The 18,853-nt window shown below is 37.3% G+C and overlaps 2 protein-coding genes and 1 pseudogene across 2 annotated transcripts in view; 1 reads left to right on the top strand and 2 right to left on the bottom strand.

Annotated features, from left to right (window-relative positions):
- Positions 1 to 5,763, top strand: part of LOC136877298 (cytochrome P450 4c3) — a 129,295-nt gene extending 123,532 nt beyond the window's left edge. Inside the window, exon 10 of the mRNA XM_068225567.1 lies at positions 5,483 to 5,763. Coding sequence (XP_068081668.1) covers positions 5,483 to 5,646 — 164 coding nt within the window. The 3' untranslated portion in view covers positions 5,647 to 5,763. The remainder of the gene's footprint in view (positions 1 to 5,482) is intronic.
- A 1,571-nt stretch (positions 5,764 to 7,334) lies between these two features.
- On the bottom strand, positions 7,335 to 7,453 carry LOC136859376 (5S ribosomal RNA; annotated as a pseudogene).
- Positions 7,454 to 17,140: 9,687 nt separating this feature from the next.
- The window catches only part of LOC136858421 (hemicentin-1), a 357,960-nt gene continuing 356,247 nt past the window's right edge, over positions 17,141 to 18,853 (bottom strand). The window contains exon 43 of the mRNA XM_067137953.2: positions 17,141 to 18,258. Within this exon, the coding sequence (XP_066994054.2) occupies positions 18,153 to 18,258 (106 nt within the window). The 3' untranslated portion in view covers positions 17,141 to 18,152. The remainder of the gene's footprint in view (positions 18,259 to 18,853) is intronic.

Genomic DNA, 18,853 nt, shown 5'->3' with positions numbered 1-18,853 from the left:
CGAGGCATTGAGGGGTATGAGGGAGGAGTTGGAAAGTTTGAGGGAGATAATTAGGATTCTCACAGAAGACAGGAAGGAAGATAGGACTCCCTCAAACAATGTACAGGTTACAGTAGGTGTACAAGAGGGAAGGGAAGGAAAGGGAGGAGTTATAGAAGACAGGTGGTCTAATGTTCTAAGGGGAAGGAGATTGCAGGCTAAGGGCTCTATTCAGGATCAGAATTCAGGACAGGTTTCTGTGGGAAATTGGTACGAGTCACTCCAGGTAGAACAACAGAGGGAAGATGAGGGACAGGGAACTATTGCTGAGATGTGTGGAAGTAGGAGGAAGGGAAAAGGTAGGAAAGGGAAATGTAGAGTAGAGGATAGGAAAAGACAGGTGGAACAGGGTCATGGGAACGAGAAAAGGGAGGAGGAAGTAGCTTCTGCAGCTATCAGAAAAGATAGGGCTAACCAGGAGGGGAGGGGATCAAATGAGGTGGGTAGGGTTGAGGCTCTGGTCATAGGGGATTCCATCGTTAGACACATGGGGAAAGTGCGTGGAGGAAAGGGAACCAGGGTAGAATGTTATCCAGGAATTAGGTTGAGGCAGATGTTGAGGAAAGTAGAAGAGAGGGAGGAGGGGAAGGAGAAGGTGGTAGTGTTTCACGTTGGTACCAACAACGTAAGGCAAGCTGATATAAGTACCAACATAGTTGGAGATGTGTGGGATCTGGTAAATGCAGCATGGGTGAAGTTCAAGAAAGCGGAGATTGTTATTAGTGGAATACTGTGTAGGAGGGATACTGACTGGAGGGTGATGGGGATTTAAATGAGACTATGGAGTGGGTATGTGGGAAACTGGGAGTGAAATTTCTAGATCCTAATGGGTGGGTAGGAGATAGGGATCTGTGCTCAGATGGCCTTCATTTAAACTGCAGTGGTACGTATAAGTTAGGAAATTTGTTTGGAAGGGTAATAGGGAGGTACATTTAGGGAAACGGGATGGCCTAGGGAGCGGTGATAAGGGAACAGGGAACTGGAAATCAAGTAGGGATGACATAAAATTGTTAGTGTTGAACTGTAGAAGTATTGTAAAGAAAGGAATAGAATTAAGTAATTTAATAGATATATATTTACCAGATATTGTAATAGGAGTTGAATCATGGCTGAGAAATGATATAATGGATGCAGAAATTTTCTCACGGCACTGGAGTGTGTATCGTAGAGATAGGATAGGAATGGTGGGAGGGGGAGTGTTCATTCTGGTGAAAGAAGAATTTGTAAGCTACGAAAAAGTTAAAGATGAGACACATGAAATTCTAGGTGTAAGGCTCATTTCTAAAGATAATAGGCAACTTGATATATTTGGAGTGTACAGATCGGGAAAGGGTAGCACTGACGCGGATTCAGAATTATTTGATAGGATAGTCAGCTATGTGGGAAACGACATGGAAAGAAATGTGATTGAAGCGGGAGATCTGAATTTGCCAGATGTCAATTGGGAAGGAAATGCGAACGACAGGAAGCATGACCAACAAATGGCAAATAAGTTAATATGGGAAGGACAGCTGATTCAGAAAGTGATGGAACCAACCAGAGGGAAAAATATCCTGGATGTCGTGCTGATAAAACCAGGTGAGCTCTATAGGGAAACTGAAGTAATAGATGGTATTAGTGATCATGAAGCTGTTTTTGTGGTAGTTAAAAATAAATGTGATAGAAAGGAAGGTCTTAAAAGTAGGACTGTTAGGCAGTACCATATGGCTGATAAAGCAGGCATGAGGCAGTTTCTAAAAAGTAACTATGATCGGTGGAAAACGGTAAATAAAAATGTAAACAGACTCTGGGATGGGTTTAAAGAAATTGTTGAGGAATGCGAAAACAGGTTTGTACCTTTAAGGGTGGTAAGGAATGGAAAAGACCCACCTTATTATACTAGAGAAATAAAGAGACTAAGAAGGAGGTGCAGACTGGAAAGAAATAGAGTTAGAAATGGCTGTGGAAGTAAGGAGAAATTGAAGGAACTTACTAGAAAATTGAATCTAGCAAAGAAGGCAGCTAAGGATAACATGATGGCAAGCATAATTGGCAGTCATACGAATTTTAGTGAAAAATGGAAGGGTATGTATAGGTATTTTAAGGCAGAAACAGGTTCCAAGAAGGATATTCCAGGAATAATTAATGAACATGGGGAGTGTGTATGTGAGGATCTTCAAAAGACAGAAGTATTCAGTCAGCAGTATGTAAAGATTGTTGGTTACAAGGATGATGTCGAGATAGAGGAGGAGACTAAGGCCAAAGAAGTAATAAAACAATGACATTTACAATAAGATACAAAAGTTGAAAACTAGAAAAGCGGCTGGAATTGATCAGATTTCTGGGGATATACTAAAGACAATGGGTTGGGATATAGTACTATATCTGAAGTACTTATTTGATTATTGTTTGGTCGGAGGAGCTATACCAGATGAATGGAGAGTTGCTATAGTAGCCCCATTGTATAAAGGAAAGGGTGATAGACATAAAGCTGAAAATTACAGGCCAGTAAGTTTGACATGCATTGTATGTAAGCTTTGGGAAGGCATTCTTTCTGATTATATTAGACGTGTTTGTGAAATTAATAACTGGTTCGATAGAAGGCAATTCGGGTTTAGGAAAGGTTATTCCACTGAAGCTCAACTTGTAGGATTCCAGCAAGATATACCAGATATCTTGGATTCTGGAGGTCAAATGGACTGTATCGTGATTGACCTGCCTAAAGCATTTGATAGGGTGGATCATGGGAGACTACTGGCAAAAATGAGTGCAATTGGACTAGACAAAGGAGTGACTGAATGGGTTGCTATATTTCTAGAAAATAGATCTCAGAGAATTAGAGTAGGTGAATCTTTATCTGACCCTGTAATAATTAAGAGGGGAATTCCTCAAGGCAGTATTATCGGACCTTTATGTTTTCTTATATATATATATAAATGATATGAGTAAAGGAGTGGAATCGGAGGTAAGGCTTTTTGCGGATGATGTTATTCTCTATAGAGTGATAAATAAGTTACAAGATTGTGAGCAACTGCAACGTGACCTCGAAAATGTTGTGAGATGGACAGCAGGCAATGGTATGTTGATAAACGGCGTTAAAAGTCAGGTTGTGAGTTTCACAAATAGGAAAAGTCCTCTCGGTTTTAATTACTGCGTTGATGGGGTGAAGGTTCCTTTTGGGGATCATTGTAAGTATCTAGGTGTTAATATAAGGAAAGATCTTCATTGGGGTAATCACATAAATGGGATTGCAAATAAAGGGTACAGATCTCTGCACATGGTTATGAGGGTGTTTAGGAGTTGTAGTAAGAATGTAAAGGAGAGTGCATATAAGTCTCTGGTAAGACCCCAAATCGGCAGCCCTGAAGATGGTTTTCCGTGGTTTCCCATTTTCACACCAGGCAAATGCTGGGGCTGTACCTTAATTAAGGCCACGGCCGCTTCCTTCCAACTCCCAGGCCTTTCCCATCCCATCGTCGCCATAAGACCTATCTGTGTCGGTGCGACGTAAAGCCCCTAGCAAAAAAAAAAAAAAGAAAGTAGAGTATGGTTCCAGTGTATGGGACCCTCACCAGGATTACCTGATTCAAGAATTGGAAAAAATGCAAAGAAAAGCAGCTCGATTTGTTCTGAGTGATTTCCGACAAAAGAATAGCGTTACAAAAATGTTGCAATGTTTGGGTTGGGAAGAATTGAGAGAAAGAAGAAGAGCTGCTCGACTAAGTGGTATGTTCCGAGCTGTCAGCGGAGAGATGGCGTGGAATGACATTAGTAGACGAATAAGTTTGAATGGCTTTTATAAAAGTAGGAAAGATCACAATATGAAGATAAAGTTGGAATTTAAGAGGACAAACTGGGGCAAATATTCATTTATAGGAAGGAGCGTTAGGGATTGGAATAACTTACCAAGGGAGATGTTCAATAAATTTCCAATTTCTTTGAAATCATTTAGGAAAAGGCTAGGAAAGCAACAGATAGGGAATCTGCCACCTGGGTGACTGCCCTAAATGCAGATGAGTATTGATTGATTGATATTGATTGATTGATTGAACTTTTAATTCCTCCCTAAAATTCATAAGGCTGCCAATTATGTTTTCCATTATGTTATCTTTAGCTGATTTTTTCATTGAATTCAATTTCCTGGTTGCTCCTTCAATCTCTCCTTACTCCTGCAACCATTCCTAACTCTTATTTATTTCTAATCTGCACTTCCTTCTTAATCCCTTTATTTCCCTGTTATAATACAATGGGTCTTTACTATTCCTTACCACTTTTAAAGGTACATATTGTTTTCACACTCCTCAACAACTGCTTTAAACCCATCCCATAGGCTGTTTACATTTTTATATACCATTTTCAATTGATCACAATTGCTTTTTAAAAACTTTGCCCTTTCCCTCTTATCAGCCATATGGTATTGTCTAATAGTCCTACTTTTACAACATTCCTTTCTAACACATTTATTTTTAACTTTGACAAAGACAGCTTCATGATCACTTATGCCATCTATCAATCACTTCAGTTGCCCTATAGAGATCATCTGGATTTATCAGCATCACGTATAGAATATTTTTCCCTCTAACTGGTTCCGTCACTTTCCGATTCAGCTGTCATTCCCATAATAACTTGTTCACCATTTGGTGGTCATGCTTTCTGTCATTCGCATTCCCTTCCCAGTTAACATTTGGCAAGTTCAGATCACCCGCTACAATAACATTCCTTTCTGTGTCATTCCCCACATAGCTGATTATCTCATCAAATAATTCTGTGTCAGCACCAGCCTTGCCAGGTCTGTACACCTCAAAAACATCAAGTTGCCTATTGTCTTTAGCGAGGAGTCTTACATCAAGAATTTCAAGTTCCTCATCTTTAACTTTTTTGTAGCTTACAAATTCTTATTTTACTGTATAAAAATTGCCCTCCTATTGATCCTAATCTGTCTCTACAATAAACACTCCAGTTCTGTGAGAAAATTTCCACATCCATAATATCACTTCTCAGCCATGATTCCATTCCTATTAATCTGGTAAATATCTATCAAATTACTTAATTCTATTCCTTTCTTTACAATACTTCTACAGTTTAACACTAACAATTTTATGTCATCCTTACTTGACTGCATGCTTCCTATACTGTCATCACCGCTCCCTGGTCCAGCCTGTTTCTCTGAAAATACCTCCCTATAACTCTTCTAAACAAACCCCTCCTATAATGAGCTGTCAAGTAATAAGCTAATACAATAAAGTACATGATAAAAAAGTAGTTTCCTCAGAAATGTTTAAATATATGCAGTAAAATAATACTCCTTCTTTGAGGTGTGTATTGAAGTAGTCTTATTTAGCGTTGAAGATAATGGAATAAAAAATAAATCAAAACACCAGGACATTAAAATTAATAAAATGATTTAGTAATGTTAACAGTAAGATTTCTTCCTAGTTCTCAACATGTATTTTTATAATTTCAGGCCAACGCTTTGGAATAATGGAGTTAAAGGTGGTCTTATCAACTATCTTACGTAATTTCCGGATTGAGTCTCTTGATAAAACTGAAGACATTACAGTCCTCATGGAACTGATCTTACGGCCCAAGAATCCATTACGCATCAAACTCCATCCTCGAAAAACATAGAAGGTTTAATAGTGTTACAAACTAAGAATTTGACTCCTTTCTACATTTTACTTTGTATTTGGAATTTTTATGCTATCATGTATAGTTTTGTACTATCATTTCCCATCAATAAATTAAAATCCCATCCTATTATTACACATGTGTATGATAGTCAATCCATTCCCCTATTGCATATAACCATCATAGTACATTCAAATCGCAAATTTGGGAGAACTTATTATTCTTATCTGCAGGTCACATCTTTACAGTATATGTTGCTTCCAACCTCGGGTCATCTTGTTCATAGAATGAACGCTAAAAAGATACTGTGCAAACATTACAATAAGAGGAAAGAAGTTGCTATTTATTCTTCAGTTTAGTGATGATGTGGGCTCAGAAACATCAATTCTAAGGAGGAACTACTGAAAATATGACCATCCTTGGTATTCTTATATGATTCTTTCTCCCTTCCATGCCCTGCATCAGAAAGTCATCAGTCCTTTAGTTAGAATACAAATTAGGATGTAATTCAAAATTTTGTTAAATAATTGCAATTCACATTCATAACATAATATAAACATAACCATACGTCCCAACAGTTTTTCAAGTAATAGTCGTATGGCCAAACCCTATTCATGTCAAATTCAATGTTTTGCTTTGCCCTACAAGATGGCAGAAAGACAGGGCATGACCCATTGATAAGTATTTAATACAGTAATTTTGTCAGGGAGACTCTAAATGTATCACCAGAAATCTTTTGCATACCGGTACTGACATCAAACGGTATAGAGGGTTGAAGGACTTTTGCTGGGATTGTTCTTATGACCTTGGGTTCGCTCTACCACAGATTCACAGATGGAACTAATTTTTCAAGTGAAGTAATAGTATGTCAGTGAGATCATGAAGGTTGCAGAAATACCGAGGAAGATTAAGACATGAGCGCATCTTAATTGTCACAAGAGATTAAGAACGAGGTGCAGGTTAGAAAGAAATAGAGCTTGGAATGGTTGTGGAGGTAAGGAAAGACTGAAGGAACATAGTAGTAAATTGAATTTAGCAAAAGAGTTTGCTAAGGATAATGTAATGGGAAAGCATGATTGGCAGTCATATGAATTTTAGTAAAAAAAATGGAAGGGTATGTATTATCTGCAAAACTTTTAGTGGCACTTCATTGTATGGGGGTGAGGAGTAAGGAGGGAGCTACATTGGTTCTGGTAATACTGCCAACTGAATGGAAATGAAATCTGAATTGAATCGATAGTATGATCGATCAATATGAATTTTCTAAACCGTTGTTTCCGTGTAATTCTAGGTTGTTTCTGTGATGTACTTCGATTTTCCTCACTCATGTTCAAGCTTAATCTATATTTTGACTTTGCTGTGTAAATAAACTAAACCCCATGGTGCAACAGCCCCGACGGTCCTTGGCCTACCAAGCGACCGCTGCTCATCCCGAAGGCCTGCAGATTACGAGGTGTCGTGTGGTCAGCACAACGAATCCTCACGGTCGTTATTCTTGGCTTTCTAGACCGGGGCCGCCATCTCACCATCAGATAGCTCCTGAATTGGAATCACATAGGCTGAGTGGACCTCGAACCAGCCCTCAGATCCAGGTAAAAATCGCTGACCTGGCTGGCAATCGAACCAAGGGCCTCCGGGTAAGACGGAGGCAAGCTACCCCTACACCGCACAACCGGTAAAGGGAATTGAGCCAACGGCACGTGGTGTTCCAAAGTGGTCACCCATCCAATTACCGACCACACCCAATGTTACTTAACTGCGGTGATCGGATGAGAACCGGTTTATCCAACATGGTTTGGCCATTGGTGCTGTGTAAATAACAACTGTATTTAAAGCGTTGCAATTATACAGCCAGATGTCTCATGGCAATGCATAATTTTTGTGTCAGAGGTTGCCAATATAGTATTCCAGCTATTCGCTCCCTACTCTGACGCTCTGTTTTGAATGAGCAGTGTGCAGATTTGGCAGAGGCTCACTTAGTAATAGTAGTATGACCTGGTCTAGAATTACAATTTAGGCCTATTCCAAATTATAGCACTACAATTCACTAAATAATTCAAAATTCAACCCTGAAAAGAGCCTTTACTTAAGAAAAGCACCTTCCTCTTAACTTTTATTAAATTCTACATTCATTTTATTCCAAATTAGCAGTGAAGAGGGGTTTTCTCCTCTGGCTTGGAGGAAAAATTTGCCTCCAAGTCAGATTTTTCCGCTGCCATGTAGTGAAATGAGATTTTACGACTCATCTGGTACTCCTAGGAAAGAGATTAGTAAAAGGGCATAGATTTGCCCTGGTACTCTCCACTATTCAACACCCCACCCCCACTGCCGAAAAAAGACGAAGAGTGTTCACGGATCACGGCTGTCTGCGGCTTGGCCATTCCAGCTCTGGAACTTTGGACTGTTACATCGGCAGCGTAGTAGTGTTTGTTAAAAGTGAGAAAATGCATGGTTTTTCATTTGATCGAGTGTTTCATATTGCTTTTTAATAGCGCCATTCCTACTGACGTCACTGCAGTGACCTATGTTCATTTCATTTGGGGAAACCACTAAGACAGTCTTTCTGAGGATGTAAAAAAGCAGGTGGAGAGTGAGTGTCTGCCATTATAATGAAAACTCCCCAAGCTGATTGTGACTGCTGGTAGACAAGCAGACCTACCACTACAATGAAAATTCCCTAACTCAGTCTTTATATGAGAAAAGACATTTGGTGACTTCCCTGTCGTGTTTCTAGGGTAACATTGCTATGCAATATAATACAGTCTTGCTCACAAGGTATATACTGCCTAACCTAGGAATCTGTATACAATGTAGATTTCCGTAGCGAAGCACGGGTACATCAGCTAGTATATATTTGTTTTCAAGATCATTAGTGGTGAACAAGAAGAGCCCCTGGAAGATATCCCACCCAGTTAGTTTTATCTTTTAAAATATGCACCGGTGATGTTCTGGAATGTTCAACGGTCCTTCTCAGCCTACAAGAGAATTTTATTGGATCAGCACCAAAACATCACAATGGAAAACATGGTGAAGTACTTGATGACACACTGCACACCACGATAAAAATTTACCATACAATTTGTGCTACTTAATAGGGCTAAATGGTTAGCGTGCTAGCCTTTGGTCACAGGGGTCCCGGGTTCGATTCCAGGCAGGGTCAGGTATTTTAACCATAACTGGTTAATTTCACTGGTATGGGGCTGGGTGCATGTGTCGTCTTCATCATCATTTCATCCTCATCACGACACACAGGTCGCCTATGGTCTTCAAATCAAAAGACTTGCATCTGACGAGCCAAACTTGTCTTCGGACACTCCCGGTACTAAAAGCCATATGCCATTCCCATAGAAGTTTAAAGACAGATTCTATATTAACTTTATTTTGTTACATTTGTTTCATTTTCAAGGTATGAGGGCAACAGGAAATTAACTACAACAATACATTGTGTACTATCCTCCAGGATTTACAGATTATTCCTTTAATTTGATTACTTAATACTGTCAAAATTATCTGAAGCAAAAACCATAAGTCATAATAAAAAGAATATATGAACATTTGTGTAAATTTAGTGCATTGATACCATTACATATTTAGTTACATACTTCACTGATATTTATTACATTTTAATGTACATTTTTGCACATTGATATTATATAAAAATCCAGGCCCTAGTTGTAAGAGTAGCTTGGGGTTGTATTAAGGATGTATGGGAGAGGGTGTATAAGTCACTGGGAAGACCCCAATTAGAGTATGCTTCCAGTGTATGAGACCCTCACCAGCATTACTTGATTCAAGAACTGGAAAAGATCCAAAGGAAAGCAACATGATTTGCTTTAGGCAAATTCAGACAAACAAGTAGTGTTATGAAAATGTTATAATCTATGGACTGGGAAGATTTGCGAGTAAGGGAGCTGCTCAACTAAGTGATATGTTCTGGACTGTCAGTAGGGAGATGGTGCAAAATGGCATTAGTAGACAAATAAGCTTGAGTAGAGCTTTAAAAGTAGGAAAGATCATGATATAAAGATAAAGTTGGAATTCAAGAGATCTAATAGAGACCTGGTGAGATGGCCATGCAGCTGTAAGCTTGCATCCGGGAGACAGTCTGTTCAAATCCCATTATCGACAGCCCTGAAGGTGGTTACCATTCTTTACCATTTTCACACCAGGCAAATGCTGAGGCTGTACCTTAATTAAGTCCATGGCCGCTTCCTTCCCATTCCTAGGCCTTTCCTATCCCATTGTTGCCTTAAGACCTATCTTTGCCAAGGTGACGTAAAGCAAATTTAAAAAAAAAAGGCTGGGATTGGAATAATTTACCAAGGGAGATGTTCGATAAATTTCTAATAATAAAAATAATAATAATAATAATGTTATTTGCTTTACGTCCCACTAACTACTCTTTTATGGTTTTCGGAGATGCTGAGGTGCCGGAATTTAGTCCCGCAGGAGTTCTTTTATGTGCCAGTAAATCTACCGACACGAGGCTGACGTATTTGAGCACCTTCAAATACCACCGGACTGAACCAGGGTCGAACCTGCCAAGTTGGGGTCAGAAAGCCAGCGCCTCAACCATCTGAGTCACTCAGCCCAGCGATAAATTTCTAACTTCTTTGAAATTATATAGGGAAAGTTTAAGTAAACAACTGATAGGAAATCTGCCACCTGGGCAAAAGCCCTACCTACAGATCAGTAGCGTAAATGAAAGAATATATTGTCGGATAAATGAGGAAGAGGGAAAATTCATACATATAACTATTTTTTGTTCGTTTCTTTTTCAAGACATTTCATCTACAGCAAGGTGAATCTGTGAAAAATAGGTAGTCTACCAGCAGTCTGATGGATAGTGGTCAGGAATTTGTGCAGCAAACTTGCTATTAGCTTTCAGACTAGTAATGGAAGCTTGTTGCAATTTTAAGTATATAAAAAAGCAAAGTGATCTCCAAACAGGTCATGAAAGCCCTTGGAGGAATGAAAGGTAAAGGTTTCCATCATTTGTAATCTTGCCACTATGTGTTACAAAATGGTTACCTTCATGCCTGTCCATGTTTACTTCAGGTATTAATCTGGTACTTATTTTTGTAGCAGGTTGAATGAAGCTCAGGGCCATATGCCTCTCCAGAAGAAAAAATCTTGTCTCTATATTTTTTGACTTCCTGGTGAGAAATCTAAACCATGTCCTTTTGGGTGAACCAAGCACACTTTAACTAACTCATATAGGCAGCCCCTATGGTACACACCCACATTAATTAACCCTGAGAAAGTTGCGCCATGGTCTTTTCGACCGTATCAAATCTAATAATATACAGACGTACTGTCAGCTAACAGTATTTCAGCAAACTGTTGTTGGAATGATAAAGACAAAATTCAAACCAGAATTTAGCAGTATGTTTGGTTGTGGAAATGTATCCATACTATTATCATATGTCGCTACAACGGTAACATAATATTGTTGTTATCAAACATGCACAACGGTGCAAACTGAAATGTTGATCTACAACCTAACCAAAGTGAGAGTGGATGTAAGTGATAAGCTGAAAGGTCATATTCAGTCATGAATAAGCCGACAATGGACTCTAGCAATGTTTCAAAGTCATCTAAATGACAGCTGTATTATTCAATAAAACAAAACTTTCATGAATCATTTAATTTTGAAGACTCTAAGAATAAAGCTATGCCACCACGACTATTTACAATATCGATGTTCTCTAGAAAATATTCCCTGATGAATCGAAGAGACTACAAGGCCTTTATGGGAAAGAGAGAGAATGGGGAAGGCCTGAATATAAATACCTAAATCCTGGCAGATGTGCCTTCTGTGACCTATCTAAATGCAAAAGGACAAGGACTTCATGTGCTACCTGCTCTCTGTACATGTATCAACTGTAAAGCCTCCAGCATATATAGAACAGATGATGATGATAATGATGATTTTATCACCTAAAGACATTGTCAGCTGAAGGATTCAATCCAGATTGATAAGCAAATGTGAAAAACTGTATATTTTGATAAACAACCAAACCAAACCCCATGGCACTAGAGCCCTTGAAGGGCCAAGGCTCAGCCCGAAGGCTTGCAGATTACAAGGTGTTGGTGTGGTCAGCACGACAATTCCTCTCGGCCATTATTCTTGGCTTTCTAGACTGGGGCCGCTATCTCACCATCAGATAGCTCCTCAATTCTAATCACGTAGGCTGAGTGGACGACGAACCAGCCCTCAGGTCCAGGTAAAAATCCCTGACCTGGCCGGGAATCGAACCCGGGGCCGACGGGTAAGAGGCAGGCACGCTACCCCTACAACATGGGGCCGGCTATATTTTGATAATATTGCTATAAAATGATTTTATTACTAGATTTCAGATACAAATAATTAATACATAATACTGTACTTATTTTTTCTACTTTACATGTAAGTGAATCATGCAAATTTCATGGTTGTTCCCCATTTATTTCCTGTGCATTATGTTTTAAAGTAGTACGCCAACTTACCGTAAGTAACAGCAATTTTTTTCAACGTTCTATATGAAAGCAAATTAAAATAAATAAAAAATGATATCTTGAAACAATCAAAATAATTAATAAAAACAAAAACAATAAAAAAGCAAATTCAGGTACATGTAAAATATAGAATGCTTGCAGTCTTTTCCATTGCGTGCGATGACAGATGTTATCCTGCCTCATGCAACTTCCCAAGGATTAATAATGTCCAAAATAAAGAGACTTGTTGTCCACTCAATTAATAGGTCATGGTTAGAATTTGTTGAATGTCAGCATCTGTCAACTCTACAGCAGCCCTTGTCAGCACAGTCTGGCAATTAGATGTAACCGACTTCTTATATAGGTGTAAGTGCGAGTATTCCCAGCACAATCCAAAATTCTGGAGTACTGATATCATGGTTGAGCTGCTCTCTGTTTTTACAAGTGCTGAGAGACACACTGCTTAAGTGCAGGTCTTCTTCCCTGAGAATGATGTTATAGGAATGCACCTCTCATTTAATGAAATGGAGGTTTCCTCAAAGTTTATATTGTGGCCACAACGAATGAATGCATACCCACGTATGGCAGGTTTCTCCAATTTGTTTCGATGAGAGTGTGATTTGTGTACCGTTTATTCTGGTATTGATGCTGTGCATGGTACTTTCTATAAACACATTCCTGTAAGAACAAGGAATGCAGTAAAGCCTAGAAGTGGAGAAAGGGTCCTGTGGTCCTTGTGCAGAACATAATACAAATTTTAGTGAAAAATGGAAGGGTATGTATGGGTACTTCAAGGCAGAAACAGGTTCCAAGAAGAACATTACAGGTATCATTAATGAACAAGGAGACTGTCTATGTTAGGATCTTCAACGGGCAGAAGTACTCAGCAGTATGTTAAGATTGTTGGTTATGAGGATAATGTCCAGATAGAGAAGGTGACTAATACTAATACTCGTAACATACTTTGTATTTACGTACATTTCAATACGGGCCTAACATGAGAATTATAACATGTAATGAGGGGTATATTCCGAGCTGTCAGTGGAGAGATGGCGTGGAATGACATTATTAGATGAATAAGTTTGAGTGGTGTCTTTAAAAGTAGGAAAGATTAGAATATGAAAATAAAGTTGGAATTTAAGAGGACAAATTGGGGCAAATTTATTTGAAATTTATCTATGATAACAATGACATTTACAATAAGATAAAAACAGTTGAAAACTAGAAAAGCAGCTGGAATTGATAGATTTCTGGGGATATACTAAAGATAATGGGGCTGGGATATAGTACCAGTACCATATCTAAAGTACTTATTTGATTACTAGCAAGATACCCGTGCTTCGCTACGGTATTATACTGAAATTTATAATTGAATGCTTATTGTTTTAGATATATAATCCACCGAAATTCGCGATCTGACTCATTTTCTATTATTTTACAGCATGTTTCCTCCCATTTTTCAATATTCCTTTCCAGCAATCGATTTCGTACTTCCCGGGCTAGGCTCAGGTATTCCTCCTGGTCAGTTGGGTCCGTAAATCTTTGCCATCTTTTCCTTTAATCATTTTTAATATGGATAAAATCCTTCAGGAGATCCGGCGTGGTGTCATATTGGGTGATATGGCGGCACTGAACCCGCGGCCGGACTGCATTCTTAGTCATTACCCGTCCAGGAGCCGTTGCCAGCGTGGTCTGCACATTTGACGACGGTCCGGAACATTATTATTATTATATTATTATTATTATTATTATTATTATTATTATTATTATTATTATGTGTTGCTGGAATGGCTGATGACAGGGAAAACCGGAGTATCCGGAGAAAAACCTGTCCCGCCTCCGTCTTGTCCAGCACGAATGTCACATGGAGTGACCGGGATTTGAACCACGGAACCCAGCTTTGAGAGGCCGGCGCGGTGCCGCCTGAGCAACGGAGGATCCTTGTAAGTACATTAATAACAGTAAAATCAATTGGTCTCACCTCCTTCTACACCCCACCGCCGTTAAGTTTATTTACTGCCACCCCCCCCCCCCCCCCACAAAAAGAATTGAAAAGAAGGCTTGTTTCTTTATGTTTAAGGGAGATTCCAAACACCAATGTTCACGTCTCTTACCTTCAGTTTTGAGATATAAGTATCCCCATAAAAGTAATTTACTTTTTTCACTTCATTTCACACTACCCCCCCCCCCCCTAAATGAACTTTCCCAAAAAAAATACTTGTTTCTTTAATAGTAAAGGATCTTCTAAATACCAATTATCACGACTCTAACTTCTTCAGTTTTTGATTTATGTGTCCTCATGAAAGGAATTCAACTCCTTTACACTCCCGCCCTCCAAGATGGTTTCCCGCCCAAACCGCGTTTTTCTTTGTTTTTAAAGGAGATCCAAATACGAATTTTCACATCTGTAATAACTTTAGTTTTTATTAGATGTATGTATTCTCATACAATTAAGCCAATTTATTTTTCAATTCTTTCACCCCCCCCCCCCCTCCCGCTTCATTGGATTTTAAGAGAATACGTGTATTTTTACTTTTAAAGCAGATTGAAAATATCAAATTTCACGTCTGTAAAATCTTCATTTTTGATATATCAGTAGCCTAATTAAAAGAATTCAACACCATTTTCAGTCACTTTAACCCCCCCCCCCTCCACCCAGGTGATATTTCCGAAAACTAAAAATACACGTTTCTTTATGTTTAATAGAGATAAAAAAATACCATTTTTCACTTCTGTAACATGTTGAGTTTTTTAGATATACTGTAAAAATTCTCATTTCAAAATTTCACCCCTTTTGAGTTCCCCTTAAGTGGAGTTTCCAAAAACAAATCACCTATGTTTCTTTACATTTACAGGAGATTCCAAACACCCACTTTTTACGTCTGTAACATTTTACGTTTCCAAGATATTCTGTAGATATAGTCTTTCAAAAATTCACCCCAATTTGTCACTCCTGTTTAACCGCCATTAATTGGATTTTCCGAAAACAAAATATACGTGTTGCTTTATTTTTAAAGGAGATTCTAAATACCAATTTTCACATCTATAACCTTTAAAAGTTTTGAGATATAGATACACTCATTTTAAAATATTACCCCCTTTTCACCCCCTCCCTTAATTGGATTTTCCAGAAACAAAAAAATACGTGTTTCTTTATTTTTAAAGGAGATCCCAAACACCGATTTTCAGGTCTGTAATATCTTCAGTTTCTGAGATATAAGTAACCTCATTAAAGGCATTCAACCCATTTTCCACCCCTTTTCACTCCTCCTATTGCGATTTTCCGAAAACAGAAAAATACGTGTTTCTTTATTTTTAATGAAGATTCTAAATACCAGTTTTTACATCTGCAAACTTTAAAAGTTTGGAGATAGAGATTCACTCATTTTAAAAATTCACCCCCTTTTCACCCTCCCATTAATTGGATTTTCCAAAAACAAAAAAATACGTATTTCTTTATTTTTAAAAGAGATCAAAAGTACCAATTTTCAGGTCTGTAATATCTTCAGTTTCTTAGATATAAGTACCGGTATCCTGAGTGAAGGCATTCAACCCATTTTTCTCCATTTTCACCCTTTTTCACCCCTACTATTGGGGTTTTCAGAAAACAAAAAAATACGTGTATCCTTATTTTAAAAGAAGATTCTAAATACCAATTTTTACATCTGTAAACTTTTAAAGTTTTGAGATATAGATACACTCTTTTTAAAATTTCACCCCCCTTTTCACCCCCTTAGCGACGGAATATCAAAAAATCCTCTCTTAGCGAGCACCTACATCTTAATATGAATATATCCCCAAAATTTCATTTCTTTATGTGCAGTAGTTTTGGCTCGGCGATGATGAATCAGTCAGTCAGTCAGTCAGGACAAGCTACTTTATATATATAGATTGTTTGCATGAAGGAGCTATACCAATACTAACTCAGCAAATGGCATGAGCCGTAATGTTTCTCACACATTACCATAGTGAGGGGAAACAGTTTTTAAAGTCTATCATTATTGGCAATGAAACTTGGGTCCTGTATGACACTCCAGAAACCAAAGAACAGTCTAAGCAGTGGATACATCCTCCTTCTCCAAACAAGCCAAAAAATTTTAAACTGACTCTGAGCAACAGTAAAACAATAGCTGCCATTATTTTGGGATCATAAAGGTGCCTTGTTGGTGGAATTTATGGAGCAGGAGGCTGTTCAGATGCACATTACCTCAATGGCAGCAGACTTCTTTGCAGAGGGCATCATAAATCTGGTGCCGCGATATGACAAATGCGTAAATCGCTTCGGCGATTATGTGCAAAAATAAGTGTGGAACTACTTAACTTTTAAGTGATAAAATCATTTTATTATCTATGTATCCTTTTTTTATAGCCCATTGGAGGTTGACAAGAAACAGCCTTCGTAGTTCTAGTATGATGGTCAATATTGCATTGTTCTTGTAACCCATATCTGGTACTAATTCAAGTCTCTCAAACATTTTCATTTTCTCAATATGCTATCTGTAAAAGGCAAGTAAAGTCACAATGTACATAGTTCGATCTCATGCTGATAGCTATAGCTCTGTACCTATGTGATCATGACGAATACTTTGCTGACAGAAATGTATTTTTCTTCAAAAATGAACAAATGTTGTGGTCGTCAGAAGTTCATTGTACTTTTCTCGCAAAGAAGACAAACAAATCTATAAATGCAACTAATTTCAGCTGTTGAAACATTCCTGTTTTCTCAATATTGCTGTGAATGGCAGGCAGAATTAGAGTTTTTATACCTATTACTGCTTTGTGTTCATAACTGTTCAACCTAAACACTTCTTAACTGACCAATGCTAATAAAGTATGTTTCTATGAATTTAAAGGTGTACTACTCTCCACTGCTCAGTATTCATTGTTGGTTTAGTTTCTCTAAAGAGAGTGGTTTAGTGAATATTAGGCTATATTTAGAGACAGTACTTGGTGAATGACAAAATGGATATATTTTTTATTTTATAAAAAGCGTAAAATATCAGAGTGAAATTGTACATTGAAGATGAGTTAAGCTCATAATATTCGGAAATTCAAAATCATAGTGCTCTTAAAGCGACACTCCGGAGATAAAAAGATATTTTTACCTAATGCATGGATTTTCATGAAATTTTCTGGGAATGCCACCTACATAAAAGTAGAGATATCACGAATATTTCTTTCATATACAATTAATAGTTTTTCCAAAATAAATTTATTCTTTTGAAATTTTTTATTCCATTTTTACATGAAATTTAATTAACATGTTAATGTAAATTCATAATTATGTAGATAATTTAAAAACACTACCTATCAATCTTTCTGTACATAATTTATATAAGGATATATATCGTACTAAAGATTGTGTAATTTTTACGTTCTAAAATTTTGGACTTAAAAATCTCTACTAAAAATTCTGCAATCAAAACTTCCATAAGCAGGTTTCTTAATATAGCTGTGATACATATATCATACACATTTTGTTACATTTGGCAGAATATTATGGGAGAAAAATGGAATTTAAATGTAAAATTACAATTGCAAACAAAGCATTATTACAGTGATAAATTGTTTCAATTCAGTGGAATAACTTCATAACAAGGAAAAAGAAACTCAATCCTTTTTTATTTCAGTCATAAAAAAAATTTCACCAAAATTACCAAAATATTGATTTTTACCTCTGGAGTGTCGCCTTAAAGACCGTAAAATGCATATTAAGGTTGCTTTTGCCAAAGGGTTGAAAGCAAGCAGACACTCTGTTATTACTGTATTTATTTTTATATGAGGTTACGTAAAACATTAAACTTTCGTCCCCTCATCAAAATGTTTGATTCAAACTCTCCTTTAATACATTGTTAAATTGCATTCTGAGCCAATATTGAACAATGGTTGAGCAATAAGTAAAAATGAATGCAGTTGACTGTCTGTACTTTGAATCTTATTTTAATGCCGTAAACTATAACTTGAATTAGACATATTTTGTTAAACTTAAGGAGGTGTTCTTATGTAATATGAATGGTCATTCATTTTCTTCATAACGATATTATATCTTCAGATGGTCTTATCAAGATTATGTACTTAGTGCTGTTCAGGATTTCTTGCTGATTGTCATCATATGTTTGTGTTTCTACAACAACTCTGCAACAAAGGGGAAAATCATCACATTAAATTAATACAGGTTACAATGAAACATATTACAGAGAAACACAAATCATAAATTATGTGCAAGATATGAAATAAGAGAATTTGAATTACATGCATAAAGGAAATCAATTAGTCTTGAATGTTGATCTCCATTATATTGTTACATACTGTCAAATGGGGTGATTTTAATCAATAATCAGCTAAGAATAATGGAAGACATATTAATGCAACTTTTTGCAATTTTTGAAGCATATATTTTTAAATTTTTTCTCAATATAAGTAAGATTCCTACCTCTCTATGATTAACATATGAACCTACTCCTAAATATGTTAGTACTAGTTTTTTTTTTTTTACTGCAGTCTCCCCCACTGACAGTACAATAAAATATGCACGTTTCAATACACTTATTTCAGTAAACAAATTACTTCACTGGAATGCTTTCTATCCTTACTATGGTTATCATCATGACTCTCAAGACTGACTCCTAGTAATAGAACATATTTTTCTGTGTTTATTGCCAGCATTGTGAGTAGAATGGCAATTTTGGAAACCGGCTGCCATTTCCAACCACACAGTAGACTGAAGATG

This window comes from Anabrus simplex, chromosome 1 (genome assembly GCF_040414725.1).
Source record: "Anabrus simplex isolate iqAnaSimp1 chromosome 1, ASM4041472v1, whole genome shotgun sequence".
Classification (NCBI taxonomy): Eukaryota; Metazoa; Arthropoda; class Insecta; order Orthoptera; family Tettigoniidae; genus Anabrus; species Anabrus simplex.
The sequence above is the reverse complement of the archived record's forward strand: the minus strand, read 5'-3'. Positions and strand labels throughout refer to the sequence as shown.